Genomic DNA, 17,265 nt, shown 5'->3' with positions numbered 1-17,265 from the left:
AGGCATACACTGTTTTTCTCGGAAAGCGAAACTGAAAGATTGCATGTGCATATGCAGTACGTGCCGTGCATGAGTTTATTAGGCAAACATTACTCATGAAAAATATGATGGTAATTTCCAAGAAAAGTTCTATAAGACATATAAATAAGCTGCACTGTGGACTAGGATGATATGAGCTCGAAGAAGATATCTTGGAACAATGCTGAACAGGCTGAGGCATCTCTTCGTCGTTCCACTGAGTGAAGATGAAATTAAAAAGGCCAATGAATGCAAACAGCAAACCCTGAATATCTTCAATGACGCCCTAAAGAAGAAGGACGCACTCCTGTGGGATAGTCCAACTGAGTTCAGTGATCATGAAAAGTTTGATGGCTTCCCTATAATCAGCACAGAGCTGGTGAAAGACCTGATCGGCCAACTCCAGAAGGTTACATTTAGGAGAGGGAGTTCCCAAAGGATGAATGCTTATGTGCGTCCAACCGATGGAAATGGAATTGTATATCTGTGTCCGCAGTTTTGGCAACTGCCCGAGTTCCTACAACTCAACTCTCGTCCAGACAACCTCATCCATAGAACCTCACTGTTACTTGGGTATGGGGATACCATTGAGGAGAACACAGAAAAAGTTAAAAAGTCTCAACAACACAAGCTGTGCCCTATTTCAGCAATTCTCCTTCAGATAGCATTTTCATTTTTCATGAATCATAGGGGGTCTTACATTTTTGGCTTCTATTCCTGCTGTGGGGAGACAGCTAGGGATACAGTGTGCGAGAAATCCATAATGAGTTCTGTTTTTATATATCAGAAAAGCCTCTCTTTTAAGCAAAGATGAAGGTAAAATGGCTAATGAGGCTAAACAACGAGCCCTGGATATCCTCAATGACGCTCTGAAGAAGAAGGACAGCCTTCTGGTGGATGATCCAGAAGAGTTTGGTAAAGAAAAGTACTTGGGGTTGTGTCCATTAATCAGCACAGATCTGGTGAAAGATTTGATCGGTGAACTTCAAAAAGTAACATTTAAGAGGAACAAAGATCCAGAAAAAGAAACAAAAACAGTTGCCTATGTGAATCCAATTGCTGGAGATAAAACTGTGTATCTGTCTATAAACTTTTTTCAGCAGCCTGAATTCCTACAGTTCAATTCCCGGCCAGAGACCCTCATCCATGAGGTCTCCCACTTTTTGGGTTACGGACACACCATTAGGGAAAATGAAGAAAAATTAAAAACATCTCGACAGCATAAACTATGCCCTGTTTCAATTCACAAAATTGAAACAGCACTTTCAATTCTTATGAATCATAGGGGGACTTACACCGATGGCTCATATTCCTGCTGTGGCGAGACATCCCGGGACACTCTGTGCGAGAAATCAGTCATGACACAACAATTAAGGTATGCGTCTTTTAAGGTAATTCGTTTATTTACTAATCTTCTATGGTTGTATCTTCCTGTAATTTAACTGGCTCAACTCTCACACCTCTACACCACTTATGGACCAAACCCATTTTTACATTCCCACTATGGCCTTTGATTTAGCAACTAAATTGTCATAATGAAGTATATATATATATATATATATATTTATGGTCGGAGTCCTTCAACCGAGCCAGATATGGACCACATAAAGACGCCACAAGGCTCACAACATAACACAGACATGAGGTGTGCCCTGGTCAGCTGGTCGGTACGCCAAAAAAAGGGGGCATACCCAAGATAAGTAATGATTGTAAATGAGGAATGCGCCAAAAGGTGCTCTGAAAAGGGGAATGGGTGGGGGACTATTGCCAGAGGCGGCTCTATAATTAGGCAAATTAGGCAGTCGCCTAAGGCCCTGCCCTCACAGGGGCCTCCCGGTCACCTAACTTGCCTATTGCTGTATTTAACAGTGGTGGTTTCCCAGACTGTTATGCCGCAAATTCACCAGATCTGCAGCAGTCTACCCATCAATCACAGAAAGCTGACGGGTAGATTGAGTATCGGCCAACATGCAGCGTAGCGATGGAAGCGGGTGTAATAAGACCTTACTGTCCTCTCTCTTGTCACGTTGCTCCCCTCCCCTCTTTCGTCCATCCCAGGTGATGTCACACGCATACAACGAGAGGAGGGGAGGGGCCGCCGGGGAGCAGTGGGACATGAGAAAGGACAGTACACCTGGGATGGACGAGAGGAGGGGCCTCAGGGGAGCCGCTCCCTGCGCTATTCTGCATTTAAAGGAAACTGAAAGGAAAGTGTTCCCTGCTCAGTACTCTGATGTTCCCTGTACCCTGTGCCCAGTACCCTGATGTGCCCCATACCCTGTGCCCAGTACCCTGATGTGCCCTGTGCCCAGTACCCTGATGTGCTCCACTGTTACACATACCCTTTGCCCATACCCTGATGTGCCCTGCTGTGACCCCTACCCTGATGTGACCAATATCCTGCACCCTGATGTGCCCATACCCTGATGTGCTCCATACCCTGTGCCCAGTACCCTGATGTGCCCTGTACCCTGATGTGCTCTGCTGTTCCACATACTCTTTGCCCATACCTTGATGTGCCCTGCTGTGACCCCTACCCTGATGTGACCAATACCCTGTACCCTGATGTGCCCTGCTGTGCCCCATACTTTATGCCCTGCTGTGCCCTGTACCCTGTGCCCATGCCCCTGCGGTGCCCCATACCCTGTGCCCTTGTCCTGATGTGCCCCATACCCTGTGCTCTGCTGTGCCCAGTGCCCCATACCCTGTGCTCGTACCCTGATGTGCCCTGCTGTGACCCATACCCTGATGTGACTAATACCCTGCACCCTGCTTTGCCCATACACTGCTGTGCCCCATACCCTTTGCCCGAACCCCAATGTGCCCTGCTGTGCCCCTATACCCTGCTGTGCCCCGTACCCTGTGCTCATGTCCAGATGTGCCCTGCTGTGCCCCATACCTTGTGCCCTGTATTCTGCTGTGCCCTATACCCTGCTGTGCCCTGTACCATGCACCCTACTGTGCCCTGTACCATGTACCCTGATGTGCCCTGTACCCTGCTGTGTGCCCTGTACCATGCTGTGCGCCCCATGCCCTGCTGTGTGCCTTGTGATAAGCATGATAAGCCTTGCTGTGTACCCCATGTTATGCTGCTTGCCCCATGGTGTTCCCCAAGCCTAGCCGTGAGCCCCCTAAAGTGCCCCATGTTCTGCTGTGAGCCCCATGATGTACCTCATGTTTTGCTGTGTGCCCTGTGATGTGTCTCATGCCCTGCTGTGTGTCCTATGCCCTGCTGTGAGACCCATGATATGCCCATGTTCTGCTGTGTGTCCCATGATGTTCTCAAGGTTCTGCTGTGTGCCCCATGATGTGCCCCATGTTCTGCTATGTGCCCCATGATGTGCCCCATGTTCTGCTGTGTGCCCCATGATGTGTACCATGTTCTACTGTGTGCCCCATTATGTGCCCCATGTTCTTCTGTGTGCCCCATGATGTACCTCATGTTTTTCTGTGTGCCCTGTGATGTGTCCCATGCCCTGCTGTGTGTCCTATGCCCTGCTGTGAGACCCATGATATGCCCCATGTTCTGCTGTGTGCCCCATGATGTTCTCAAGGTTCTGCTGTGTGCCCCATGATGTGCCCCATGTTCTGCTGTGTGCCCCATGATGTGCCCCATGTTCTGCTGCGTGCCCCCCCCCCCCACCTCACATGAAACCACAATGCCCAGGGTAGCCGCCCCTCCTGCCCACCCCTTGTCCCGGCCCTGGCACCAGCCTCTCTAGGAAGAACATGACGATTAAGGACTTGGGTCTGCCTTTGTTGACAATTTTGGCCGTGGCCAGGCTGTGTGTGGAGAAGACCATGGTTTGCCCTGCCCAGGTGTGGCCCCAGACCTGAGCTGCTGCCACGATAGGGTAGAGTTCAAATAGGGTGAATGATTGGCTAAACCCAGGGATCAGGAGAATCTCTTGTGGCCATGGACCTGCGAACCAATGAGGGCCAAAAATTGCAGCAAAGCCTGTGTAGCCTGCAGCGTCTGTCACTACGTGAGGTGACAAAGCCGATGCTACTGGAATGAACATAGATGTGCCATTCCACTTTTTCGAGGAACTTGCCCCACATTGCCAGATCAGGGATTGCTGATTGCAGCCTAAAGACCAGGAGGCGTGAAATGAAGGATCGCCCCTGAGGGACAATCCTCATGGCAAATTTCAGCATCCCTAACAGGGATTGTAGCTGTCTCTTGGTACACCCATGTGAAAGGGTGAAGGCGTGAATGACCGACCTGATCCGGGACAGTTTGTAGGGAGGCAGGCTGGCCTGCATGGAGCAGGTGTCTAGGAAGGTGATGGACTGCGTCGGGCCTTCCACTTTATGCTCTGCTATGGGCATGTTGAGATTGTCAAATACCCCTCTTAACATGTCCAAGTCTGAGGGGGGGCTCGCTGGGCCGATTGATCAGCAGGAAGTCATCACGGTAGGGGATGACTTTCTGACATTGCGCTTGACTTGCGCCGGCTCTAAGCTCAACAAATTCCAGCTGCAAGACAAGGAGCCACATGGAGAAGATAGTGAACTGTCTTCCCCCCCCCCCCCGATCTGGAGCAACCGACTGCTGTCACAGCAAGGGTGCTTGATGCCATCTCCTCCTGTCAAGCAATGCTCATCTCCTAGGTACAGGAGGTGAAGACTATTATTATTATTTACATATATAACGCCAATAGTTTGCACATCGCTTTACAATCTAAAGGGAGACATTACAGTTGCAATACAATAAAATACAAGACGGTTAACAGGGCCCAGATCACAAGATCTTACAATCTAATAGGGTGGGGCAAGTGGTACAAAAGGTTATAAATGGGGGATGAGCTGATGGAAGCGATAAAAGTTCAGTTAAGATGGCCATAGACGGTTCAAATCTCAGCTGGTTCAGGAGGGACTGGCCGAGGTTCAAATCACCCATCTATTGAGCACTCGTGGGGAAGAACTAGAAGTTAATTTTTTGAGCATTATATTTTGGTGTTGGGATTCATCACATATGGACTTTCTAGCTTGCTATACTATGTATATTTATATTTGCAATGAATTTTATATGTTTTACTGAACATCGCCAGTGATCCAACCTTTAACCACTTCCCGACCAGCGCACAACGATGTACATCGACAGAATGGCACGGGCAGGCATATTGGCGTACATTTACGTCCAATCTTCAATGCCACCCTGCCATCGGGAGCGCGCCGCCGGTGGCGCGCTCCCGTGCTGGTCGGGACCCCCGTGAGTCCGGTCGCGGGACCCCTTGGACTCGATCGCCGCGGGCATACCCGCGATCGTCTCACTGGACGGCTGAATGGAGGAAATGCCGTGTAAACAGCATTTCTCCATTCTGCCTAGCAACTAGTGACGCTGATCTCTGCTCCATGTGATTGGAGCAGAGATCAGTGTTCACTAAATGAAAGCCCAACCCCCCCACAGTTAGTAACCCACCCCTAGGAACACTTAACCCCTACACTGCCACCCACTGGTTAACCCTTTCACTGCCAGTGTCATTTACACAGGAATCACTGCATTTATATAGCAGTGATTACTATATAAATGACAATGGTCCCAAAAATGTGTCAAAAATGTCCGATGGGTCCCCACAATGTCGCAGTCACAATAAAAATCGCTGATCGCCGCCATTACTAGTAAAAAAAAAAATAATAATAAATTATTAATAAAAATGCTATAAAATTATCCCTATTTTGTAAACGCTATAACTTTTGCGCAAACCAATCAATAATCGCTTATTGCGATTTTTTTTACCAAAAATATGTAGAAGAATACGCATCGGCCTAAACTGAGGGAAAAAAATGTTTTTATATATATTTTTGGGGGATATTTATTATAACAAAAAGTAAAAAATAATGCGTTTTTTTCAAAATTGTCGCTCTATTTTTGTTTATAGCACAAAAAATATAAACCGCAGGGGTGATCAAATACCACCAAAAGAAAGCTCTATTTGTGGGAAAAAAAGGACGTCAATTTTGTTTGGGAGCCACGTCGCAGGACCGCGCAATTGTCAGTTAAAGCGACACAGTGCCGAATCGCAAAAAGTGGTCTGCTCTTTGACCAGCAAAATGGTCCGGTCTGCAAGTGGTTAATATATTGTTTGCAGATTTTGGTGACTTGTTCACTCTTAAAGGGACAACTTATACTATGTTTGTTCACTGATTCCACAGGGCGCCATTCATTGTTTTTCATTCTTTCAACGAGGTTGAAATCATGTATGGGCAGGCTGAATGTACCCAAGTTGTTCGCTGAATCAACCTGGGTACATCCAGCCTGTCGGATTTTACATGCGATTAATGCTAGCGGCAATAACGCTGTTTCTTTTTAAAATTTTGGTGCTTGGCCGAAGGGCCTGGTATGGATTGGGGGGGACCCCATACTTTTTTTCCCCTAAATTTTCTATTGCAGGGATTATTTTGTTTACAATTCAGCTCCCAGCGGGGAAGCCCACTGACAGCTGATGAATTATCGGTTATTAAGGATGCGGCAGCCGGTTTCCTGGCCCCGTTCCTCAACGACTAGCTATTCTTCACACAGAATTCAAATTGGCCGATAATTTTTCAACCGATCCGAAATCAAATCGTTCCAAAAATTTGGCATTCGTTAGAAAAAGAATAAATGAAACAAATTTTTATGAATTTCAACAAAATTAATGACTATTTCATTTGGAGATTAGGATACATCTGAATCTCTGAATAATAAAAATTAAAAATGAATAAAAAAGAATAAATTAATAGATTTTAATGAATTTCAACAAAATTAATTGCTATTTCATTTGGAGATTAGGATACATCTGAATCTCTAAATAATAAAAATGCATCTGAATTTACATTCACACCAAAACTAATTGCACACGTCTAAAGCAGGCCATACATGGTCAAATTTTCTTTTGAAAATCAAAAAATTGGTGCTACAATTGAGTTTCGAAATTCGGCCAACCAGGCCTTCAATTTCACCTCATGTTGCTACAGAAAAGAATTTTCGTGGCTGGGAATCTTCTTTTCTTTCCGGGAATTTTCTGTTCTTGCACATGCGCATTTCTTTTTCGATTACATTTCTCGCGCGATTCTCCCATCATTGATTAGAAAATTGTTTGTTTTTTGTTTTTGAAAAAATTTCCGATTACTCAAATTTGATTGCCGCATGAAAATTGGCTGTTGCTGCAGCCCACTAATGGTGCGAAATACGAACAAAAATTCTTAGATAAGATTTTCGAAAGAAAATTCTTTGGAAATTCAACCCGTGTATGGCCTGCCTAAGGAGCATTACAGGTCAGACCCTCATGTTTACCTGATGGTGTCTGGTTATGGTTCCCCAAGGCTCAACTGGAAAGTAGCAAACAGGAGGCTACAGCGGTAGCAGTTGGGAAACTTGCTAGACGTTTTGTGAAAAGGAAATGGAAAAAAGAAGCCCTACTTCTCTTCTGTTGAGAGAAGATTTTGATTATGTAAGGACTATAGCAAAAAAAAAACTAAGGCTTGCTGGGAGTGGGAGAGGGGTTACATTAGGGATGCCCTTTGGCCACTTTCCCATTCTATGAGGGCAGCTGCATAACCCATGGTCTTAGCCCTTGTGCACATGGTTGGACATTCCGACAACCAAATCCGTTGGATTTTGTCTGACGGATTTTGTCCGAAACTGGTGTTGCATACACACGGTCGGACAAAGTTGTCGGAAAATCTGATTGTTCAGAACGTGATGACGTTATTTCGTTACGACGGGACTACCATCAGGCTAGTTGCCAATAGCTTTGGTCTAGGAATTTGATCTGAGCATGCGTGGCACTTTGTCCGATCGAAATTCTCTACAAACGATCGGACAAGGTCCGATCGGATCATGTTGTCAGAAAATTTTATAGCCCAGCTCTAAAATTTTGTTGGTCGGATATTCCGAAGGAAACAGTCCGATGGAGCCCACACATGGTCGGATTATCCGACAACACGGTCCGATCAGACATTTTCCGTCGGAATGTTCCGACCGTGTGTACAAGGGCTAAGACTCTGCTCCTGTGTCCTGTAATGTATGATTAGGAAAATAAAGTTTATGAATTTCCTTCAAAATCCAGCATCAATCAACAGGGTCAGGCAAGGTGATCCACGTCACCATCGCCCACGTCACCATCGCCCGCAGACCTGTATGCCCATCACTAAATGACAATGACGTTAGATGAAATAAGTGCACCAACCCTATTCAAGATGTTATGTATCTGTTTTTTTAAATCAGAACTATCAGGAAGATGAAAGATGTATTGCACCATACTGGAGACCCACTGGATCTTCCCGAAGTACCGCAGTGAGTTTATTTGTGAATACAGAGTTCTATAACAGGTTTTCTTTCATGAAAAGTCAGGATAAGTTCAGATATTTTACATTTGTTTTGTTTTATTTCCATGAATTTCAACATTAAAGTGATTGTAAAGTTTCTTCTTTTTCTTTTTTTACTAAAATAATAAACATGTTATACTTACCTGCTCTATGCAATGGTATTGCAGAGTGGTCCCTTTTCTCCTCTTCTGAGGTCCCCCTCCGATTCTCTGCTATTCCTCCTAACCGAATGCCCCCCATAGCTAACCGCCTGCTTTGGGGGCACTTCTGCAGGCTGAATCCTGAGCTGGGCTGTGTGCGTCTATAGAAACACCCAACACAGTTTAGCCCCGCCCCCGCCCACCCCCCACTCCCTCATCCAAGGATTTGATTGACAGCATCAGGAGCCAATTGCTCCTACTGCTGCCTCTGAGTCCTGTGAGGAGAGAGCAGTGCTGGAGTGAGATTGGGCTCAGGTAAGTATTTAGGGGTAGCTAGGAGGGGAGATGATAATTGAAGGTTTTTTTACCTTCATGCAGGGAATGCATTAAAGTAGAAAATATAAACACAGAAAATATAAATTATTAAAGTAAAAAAACCTTATGCCTTTATAACCTCTTTAAAGCTGAACTTCAGGTAATCAGCCAAACACATAGATGAAATACATATGAGGGTGAACGGAGGTTTTTGATCGCTCAGTTCTCACTGAAGAGGCGGCGGGGGACAGAAGCAGAATTGGATCGATGCTGCACCCACCTAGGTGAGTATAAGGTTTGTTTTTATTTCAAATGCCATAGTTCTCTAGGGATGGGCTGGATTTTCGAGTTGAATGTAAGATCGACTTGAACATCACCTGTTTGTTTGTTCATAGAACAAACCAACATAAGGGGCGTTTGCGGCAAATTCGACCGTCGAGGAGCGCCCCATAATGCACTGTGAGTTTGCAGTGTATTGACTGCTGCTGATTTGGCCAAAGCATGCACCTGACCTGTGTGGCCAACCCCAGCGCGATGTGCTATGAGAGCTATGATTGGCCAAAGGTACGGTGCGAAGTCCTTGCCTCACACTATATGAAGCTGTTGCTTACACGGCGGCCATATATAGTGAATGAATGGAGATTAGGCAGGTAGTGTAGTGTGCAATCAGTCAGTGTAGTATATATAATACAGTTTAGAGTATATAGTGCAGTCCGTGTAGTATATATAATACAGTTTAGAGTATATAGTGCAGTCCGTGTAGTATATGTAATTCAGTGGAGAATATATAGTGCAGTCAGTGTAGTATATATAATACATTGCCGAGTATATAGTGCAGTATATATGATACAGTTCAGAATATATAGTGTAGTATATATAATACATTGCAGAGTATATAGTGCAGTCCCTGTAGTATGTAAAATACATTGCAGAGTATATAGTGTAGTCCGTGTAGTATATATAATACATGGCAGAGTATATAGTGCAGTCCATGTAGTATATGTAATTCAGTGGAGAATATATAGTGCAGTCAGTGTAGTATATATAATACATGGCAGAGTATATAGTGCAGTCCGCGTAGTATATACAGTGGTGTGAAAAAGTGTTTGCCCCCTTCCTCATTTCCTGTTCCTTTGCATGTTTGTCACACTTAAGTGTTTCGGAACATCAAACCAATTTAAACAATAGTCAAGGACAACACAAGTAAACACAAAATGCAATTTGTAAATGAAGGTGTTTATTATTAAAGGTGAAAAAAATCCAAACCATCATGGCCCTGTGTGAAAAAGTGATTGCCCCCTAAACCTAATAACTGGTTGGGCCACCCTTAGCAGCAACAACTGCAACCAAGCGTTTGCGATAACGTGCAATGAGGCTTTTACAGCGTCCTGGAGGAATTTTGGCCCACTCATCTTTGCAGAATTGTCCTAATTCAGTTACATTAGAGGGTTTTCGAGCATGAACGGCCTTTTTAAGGTCATACCACAACATCTCAATAGGATTCAGGTCAGGACTTTGGCTAGGCCACTCCAAAGTCTTCATTTTGTTTTTCTTCAGCCATTCGGTGGTGGACTTGCTGGTGTGTTTAGGATCATTGTCCTGCTGCAGAACCCAAGTTCGTTTCAGCTTGAGTACACGAACAGATGGTCGGACATTCTCCTTCAGGATCTCTTGGTAGACAGCAGAATTCATAGTTCCTTTTATCACGGCAAGTCTTCCAGGTCCTGAAGCAGCAAAACAGCCCCAGACCATCACACTACCACCACCATATTTTACTGTTGGTATAATGTTCTTTTTATGAAATGCAGTGTTCCTTCTACGCCAGATATACTTGGACACACACCTTCCAAAGAGTTCCACTTTTGTCTCATCGGTCCACAGAATGTTGTCCCAAAGGTCTTGGGGATCATCAAGATGTGTTGTGGAGAAATTGAGACGAGCTTTGATGTTATTTTTGCTCAGCAGTGGTTTTCTCCTTGGAACTCTGCCATGCAGGCCATTTTTGCCCAGTCTTTTCCTGATGGTGGAGGCATGAACGCTGACCTTAACTGAGGCAAGTGAGGCCTGCAGTTCCTTGGACGTTGTTGTGGGGTCTTTTGTGACCTCTTGGATGAGTCGTCGCTGCGCTCTTGGGGTAATTTTGGGCGGCCGGCCACTCCTGGGAAGGTTCACCACTGTTCCATGTCTTCGCCATTTGTGGATAATGGCTCTCACTGTGGTTCGCTGGATTCCCAAAGCTTTGGAAATGGCTTTATAACCCTTTCCAGACTGATAGATCTCAATTACTTTCTTTCTCAATTGTTCCTGAATTTCTTTGGGTCTCGGCATGATGTGTAGCTTTTAAGGATCTTCTGGTGGACCTTACTGTGTCAAGCAGCTCCTAATTTAAGTGATGCCTTGATTGTGAACAGGTGTGGCAATAATCAGGCCTGGGTGTGGCTAGAGAAATTGAACCAAGGTGTGGACAACCACAGTTATAGTATGTTTTAACAAGGGGGGCAATCACTTTTTCACACAGGGCCATGATGGTTTGGATTTTTTTTCACCTTTAATAATAAACACCTTCATTTACAAATTGCATTTTGTGTTTACTTGTGTTGTCCTTGACTATTGTTTAAATTGGTTTGATGTTCCGAAACACTTAAGTGTGACAAACATGCAAAGGAACAGGAAATGAGGAAGGGGGCAAACACTTTTTCACACCACTGTATAATACATTGCAGAGTATATAGTGCAGTATATATGATACAGTTCAGAATATATAGTGTAGTATATATAATACATTGCTGAATATATAGTGCAGTCCCTGTAGTATATAAAATACATTTCATATAAAATATATACATAAAGAATAGATAAAACTTCAGAGAGTCCACAAATTAAATATATATATATAGCAGCGCTTAATATACAAAATCTTATTCAGATGTTTGTTCATATGTGCTCTTGAAAGAGTGGTGATAGAGTCCAACGCGTGAAGAGAAGAAAAGAGATCAAAACCACTTTCCACCTGGCGTTTTTCCACCTTATGTGCTCTCCAAATACAAGCCCCCCAAGGGGATGCACTCACCAGAAAATCAAGAATATATGAGCCTTCAATATACCAAACCACTGAGTTCTTTAGTCGTGGGAAATCAAAGATATAGGAGCCTTCAAAACTTTACATTCTTTGGTCGCTTGATGTCACCATAATGGGGTGGTCCAAAGCTCATAAAGGAAACAAGATCATACTGACATAGCGTGATACTGTTTAAAAACCCTTTATTATAGACCCCCCATACAAAATAGGCGTACCAAATATATTAAAACAATTTGCATAGGATAAGTGTACTGTGCCTGTGTTACTCGTGGTGAGCCCCTTCGGTTACCGCGAACGACCGCTCTGCGCGTTCGGCTTACTTCCTGGTACCTTGGTTAGTTCACGAACGAGTCACTGGAACGCACACGTCACTTCCGGTGTGTGTTACGCCCTCACGTGTGCGTTCCAGTGACTCGTTCGTGAACTAACCAAGGTACCAGGAAGTAAGCCGAACGCGCAGAGCGGTCGTTCGCGGTAACCGAAGGGGCTCACCACGAGTAACACAGGCACAGTACACTTATCCTATGCAAATTGTTTTAATATATTTGGTACGCCTATTTTGTATGGGGGGTCTATAATAAAGGGTTTTTAAACAGTATCACGCTATGTCAGTATGATCTTGTTTCCTTTATGAGCTTTGGACCACCCCATTATGGTGACATCAAGCGACCAAAGAATGTAAAGTTTTGAAGGCTCCTATATCTTTGATTTCCCACGACTAAAGAACTCAGTGGTTTGGTATATTGAAGGCTCATATATTCTTGATTTTCTGGTGAGTGCATCCCCTTGGGGGGCTTGTATTTGGAGAGCACATAAGGTGGAAAAACGCCAGGTGGAAAGTGGTTTTGATCTCTTTTCTTCTCTTCACGCGTTGGACTCTATCACCACTCTTTCAAGAGCACATATGAACAAACATCTGAATAAGATTTTGTATATTGAGCGCTGCTATATATATATATATATTTAATTTGTGGACTCTCTGAAGTTTTATCTATTCTTTATGTATATATTTTATATGAAGTGCATTTTAAACAAGCAGCAGCTATTATTATTTATCTGATTGAATCACTTAGTAATCATAAGGATCAGTCTAAAGATTGCTACATTTTTCTTTTAAAATTAAATCCTCAAGCGCTGAGCAGTGTGCGATTTGCAGGTGGGGACGATAAATTTTCAGCACGCAGGCCTGAAATATAAAATACATTGCAGAGTATATAGTGCAGTCCGTGTAGTATATGTAATTCAGTGGAGAATATATAGTGCAGTCAGTGTAGTGTATATAATACAGTGCAGGGTATATAGTGCCGAGTATATAATACAGTGTATCAGTATATTGAAGTGGTTAAGGGGAATCCTATGACAGAATTAAGAAAAAAAAACGGCATGGGACCCCCCATAAAATCCATACCATACCCCGCCCCACCTCCCGCCATCCTAAACCTCTTAAAGGGCCAGGAGGTGCATAAAGAGGTTAAAGAGGCGTTCCAACCTCCCCACGAAAAATTAAAAGTCAGCAGCTACAAATACTGCAGCTGCTGGCTTTTAATATATGGACACTTTCCTGTCCAGGGAGCCCACGATGTCGGCACCCCAGCGATCTTCGGATCAGCTGTCGAGTGCTGGCACTGCCATTCCCGTTAAGGGAATCCGGCAGTGAAGCCTTTCAGCTTCACAGCCGCTTCCCTACTGCGCATAAGCGAAGTGCGCTGTGCTTTTTTATTGGTCCGGCGACAGAGACAGGAGGAGGGGGCCGAACTTCCGAGAGACGGCGCTGCGGCCCCATCTCCTGGAAGTGGGGAGCAGTACCTGTCAAAAACAGGTACCCGTTCCCCCTTTCCCCGCTGAATGGTGGCAAATGTGGCACCGGAGGGGGGGGGGGGCGGAGACGGATAAGCGGAAGTTCCACTTTTGAGTGGAACTCCGCTTTAACATCCTATACTGCTATATACTCATATGGGACACTTACGTTACAGCCTGTCAAACAGAAGAGGCAGTCCAAAAGTCAACAATGGAGGCTCCCACAGTCATTGTTTTTGTGGACATCCTGGTGTGTTATATTTATGATATATTCTCTTTCAGAAACCTAAATGAAAGGAGTGACTTCCGCAGACTGAGCTGCTTAGGGATGATGCTCTTGTTTGAAGAGATAAGGTGAGTCCATATGCACATGGTCATTTTTGTATGTTATTCTAAGTTAGGCTGGCCATAGATCATCAGATCTCTCACTGAAAATGAAGAGTGCTTAGAGCTTCTTTGTAAATAAAATACTTGTTTTCACCTTTTTTTCAACCTTTGCAGCCGCATTCCTGCCTACATGTGCTCCAGCGATGGCTGCATCGCATTTCTCAGGGCTTGTTACCTAATGGTGCATTACATGCCTTGCAGTGTGTGTCGGCATGGCTGCTTGTACTCTGTATTTGTGTTTATTTTTTTTTATTTCTGCCCATGCAGTCCTAATATTTACACTGCTCTGTCATACAGCACAGCCCTGTCTGCCAGGGTAAGACCTTATTTTCCTCTGCTGCAATTGGGAAATACTTAGAGCCCTTTCACACCAGGGCGTTTTGCAGGCGCTATAGCGTTAGAAATAGCGCCTGCAATCCGCCCTAAAAAAGCTGCACCATTGTCTGTAGTGTGAAAGCCCGAGGGCTTTCACACTACAGCGGTGCGCTGGCAGGACGTCAGGGAAAAGTCCTGCCAGCAGCATCTTTGGAGCGATGAAGGAGCGGTGTGTTTACCACTCCTCCACCGCTGCTCCCCATTGAAATCAATGGGGCAGCGCTGTAATACCACCGGCAAAACGCCGGTATTGCGGCGTATTGCTGACGGTTTTAACCCTTTCTTGGCCGCTAGCGGGGGTAAAAGCACCCCGCTAGCAGCCGAAATGCGCTGCAAATCCAGCGGTAAAACACCGCTAAAAATAGCAGCGTTTTACCGCCGATGCTATGGGCGGTGTGGTGTAAAAAGGGTCTTAAAGCGGTTGTATAGTCCTATTTTTGACTTTAACCTACAGGTAAGCCTATAATAAGGCTTACCTGTAGGTAAAAAGAAAATCTCCTAAACCTCGCAATGAGCCGCTGAATTCAGCGGCGCATGCGCACAGGGCATTCTCGACTGAAAGTCCGGCAGACACCAGACCTTGCCGGGATGAAAGCTGCTGCGCGCAATACCAATTCAAAAATGAACAAAACTTTTTTTTTGCAGAAAGTAGTCAATTTGAAATGGCGGTGGGGAGCCGGGCGGGGACCTGCATGAGAGAGCCAGGCTGGATGATCCCTATCTCTTGCCTGGAGCGGTGGCATCTTTTTCATTATTAAAAATGCAATACTCTTTAAAAACCTGTTCGGGATTGCTTAAATCTCTAAGATTTGGCAAAGTTGTATAGCAAAAGTGACATTTAGAATGGAAAAAAAAGGTGTTAAAAATGTTAATTCTCATTTCCCAGCAAGCTTCCATTTTTTTTTTTAAATAATGCTACCCCCCCCCCCCCCCCCAAATACATACCACGCCCTCATCAAGGAGCATGAAGAGTATATATTTTGCATTAGTTACAAAATAAAGGAATACTAAAGTCTCCTTTTTTTCTCATTAAAAATAACAAACATGTTATACTTACCTGTTCTGTGCAGTTGGTTTTGCACAGAGGAGCCCCGATCCTCCTCTTCTTGGGTCCCTCTTCAGTTATCCTGGCCCCTCTCTCCTGTTGAGTGCCCCCTCAGCAAGCAGCTTGCTATGGGGGCACCCGAGCCAAGCCACAGTTCCCTGTGTCCATTCAGACATGGAGCCACGGCACAGGCCCGTCCCTTTCTCTCCAAATTGGCTAACTGCCTTTGATTAACAGCAGCGGGAGCCAGTGGTGTAATGCTGCTGTCTCAGCCAATGAGGAGGATGAGTTCCAGACAGCCGAGGCTCTCGTGCAACATCACTGGATCTAGATGGGGCTCAGCTAAGTATTAGAGGGTGCTGAGGGGGGGGGCCACAGAAGGCTTTTTATCTTCATTGGATGATACTTTTATGTTTGTTGGATGAGACTTAATTTTGGTACATTGATAACACTGTTAAATGCCTTTGTTCAGGTTAAACTTCAAACATAACAGCTATGGTTTTGATGGCATTTATTCTGTGGTATATGATTGGATTGTTTTTTGACTGATTTTGTACAATAATTGAAGAGCACTGCTTGGCTATGGCGTACTGGACTGTCTTTATTAAAGTTTTCTTTGGATAAAAAAAATTAATAATGTAAGGTTGCAGGGGTAAAAGTGAATTAATAACATTTTTCTATATGCACTTTTTCTGTACCAGTAAAAATGACATTGTTTCCTCGTACAATCAATACCAAAGCCTCCGGATTGTGGTATGGATTTTAACCACTTAAAGCGGGAGTCCGCCGGGAGTCCGCGCTTTTTTTTTTTTTTTTAAAAGCCAGCAGCTACAAATACTGCAGGTGCTGACTTTTAAAATAGTGACACTTACCTGTCCAGCGCGCCCGCAATGTCGTCACCCGAAGCCGATCTCTCGATCGTCTCTCGGGTGCTGCCGCCGCCATCTTGGGTATGGGAATCAGGAAGTGGAGCCTTTCGGCTTCATTTCCCGGTTCCCTACTGCGCATGCGCGAGTCGCGCTGCGCAATAAGGATGGACCCTCTGCCTCTGGGATCTTTGTGTTTCCCAGCAGGCAGCGGGGGACTTTCGGAAAGGGGCGTAATCTACGCCCCTTTCCGCAGAGAGCCATCCCGGAAGTGGGTGCAGATACCTGTACTGTACAGGTACCTGCACCCCCCCTCCCCCCTGAAAGGTGGCAATTGTGGCGCCGGAGGGGGGGAGGATTCCAATGAGCGGAAGGTCCACTTTAGGGTGGACCTCCGCTTTAAGCCCCGGACCAATTTGCAGCCAAAGGACCAGGCCCCTTTTTGCGATTCGGCACTGCGTCGCTTTAACTGACAATTGCGCGGTCGTGCGATGTGGCTCCCAAACAAAATTGGTGTCCTTTTTAAATAGAGATTTTGGTGGTATTTGATCACCTCTGCAGTTTTTATTTTTTGCGCTATAAACAAAAATAGAGCGACAATTTTGAAAAAAACGCATAATTTTTTACTTTTTGCTATAATAAATATCCCCAAAAAATATATAAAAAAACATATTTTTTCCTCAGTTTAGGCCGATATGTATTCTTCTACATATTTTTGGTAAAATAAATCGTAATTAGCGATTATTGATTGGTTTGCGCAAAAGTTATAGCGTTTACAAAATAGGGGATAGTTTTATAGCATTTTTGTTAATATTTTTTTTTTTACTAGTAATGGCGGCGTTCAGCGATTTTTATTGTGACTGCGACATTGTGGCGGACACATCGGACATTTGTGACACATTTTTGGGGCCATTGTCATTTATACAGCGA

The 17,265-nt window shown here is 44.7% G+C and overlaps 1 protein-coding gene across 1 annotated transcript; it reads left to right on the top strand.

Annotated features, from left to right (window-relative positions):
- Positions 1–68: 68 nt before the first annotated feature.
- LOC143925680 (uncharacterized) lies at positions 69–16,014 on the top strand. The gene is made up of 4 exons (XM_077450143.1): positions 69–1,393; positions 8,231–8,299; positions 13,945–14,016; positions 15,942–16,014. The coding sequence occupies exons 1-4, from the start codon at positions 840–842 to the stop codon at positions 16,012–16,014; spliced, it is 768 nt and encodes a 255-aa protein (XP_077306269.1). The 5' UTR covers positions 69–839.
- The last annotated feature ends 1,251 nt before the right edge of the window (positions 16,015–17,265 follow it).

The sequence above is a fragment of the Lithobates pipiens genome, unplaced genomic scaffold, assembly GCF_037356315.1.
Source record: "Lithobates pipiens isolate NorthernLeopardFrog02 unplaced genomic scaffold, aLitPip1_a1.2 Scaffold_22, whole genome shotgun sequence".
In the NCBI taxonomy this organism is placed as follows: Eukaryota; Metazoa; Chordata; class Amphibia; order Anura; family Ranidae; genus Lithobates; species Lithobates pipiens.
This window is presented reverse-complemented; position numbering and strand designations above follow the sequence as displayed.

Coding starts and splice junctions, on each gene's coding strand:
- LOC143925680 (XM_077450143.1), top strand. CDS start 840: ATGGCTAATGAGGCTAAACAACGAGCCCTGGATATCCTCAATGACGCT. Junction 1,394..8,230: donor GTCATGACACAACAATTAAG/GTATGCGTCTTT, acceptor TTTTTAAATCAG/AACTATCAGGAAGATGAAAG. Junction 14,017..15,941: donor CTCTTGTTTGAAGAGATAAG/GTGAGTCCATAT, acceptor GCCTTTGTTCAG/GTTAAACTTCAAACATAACA.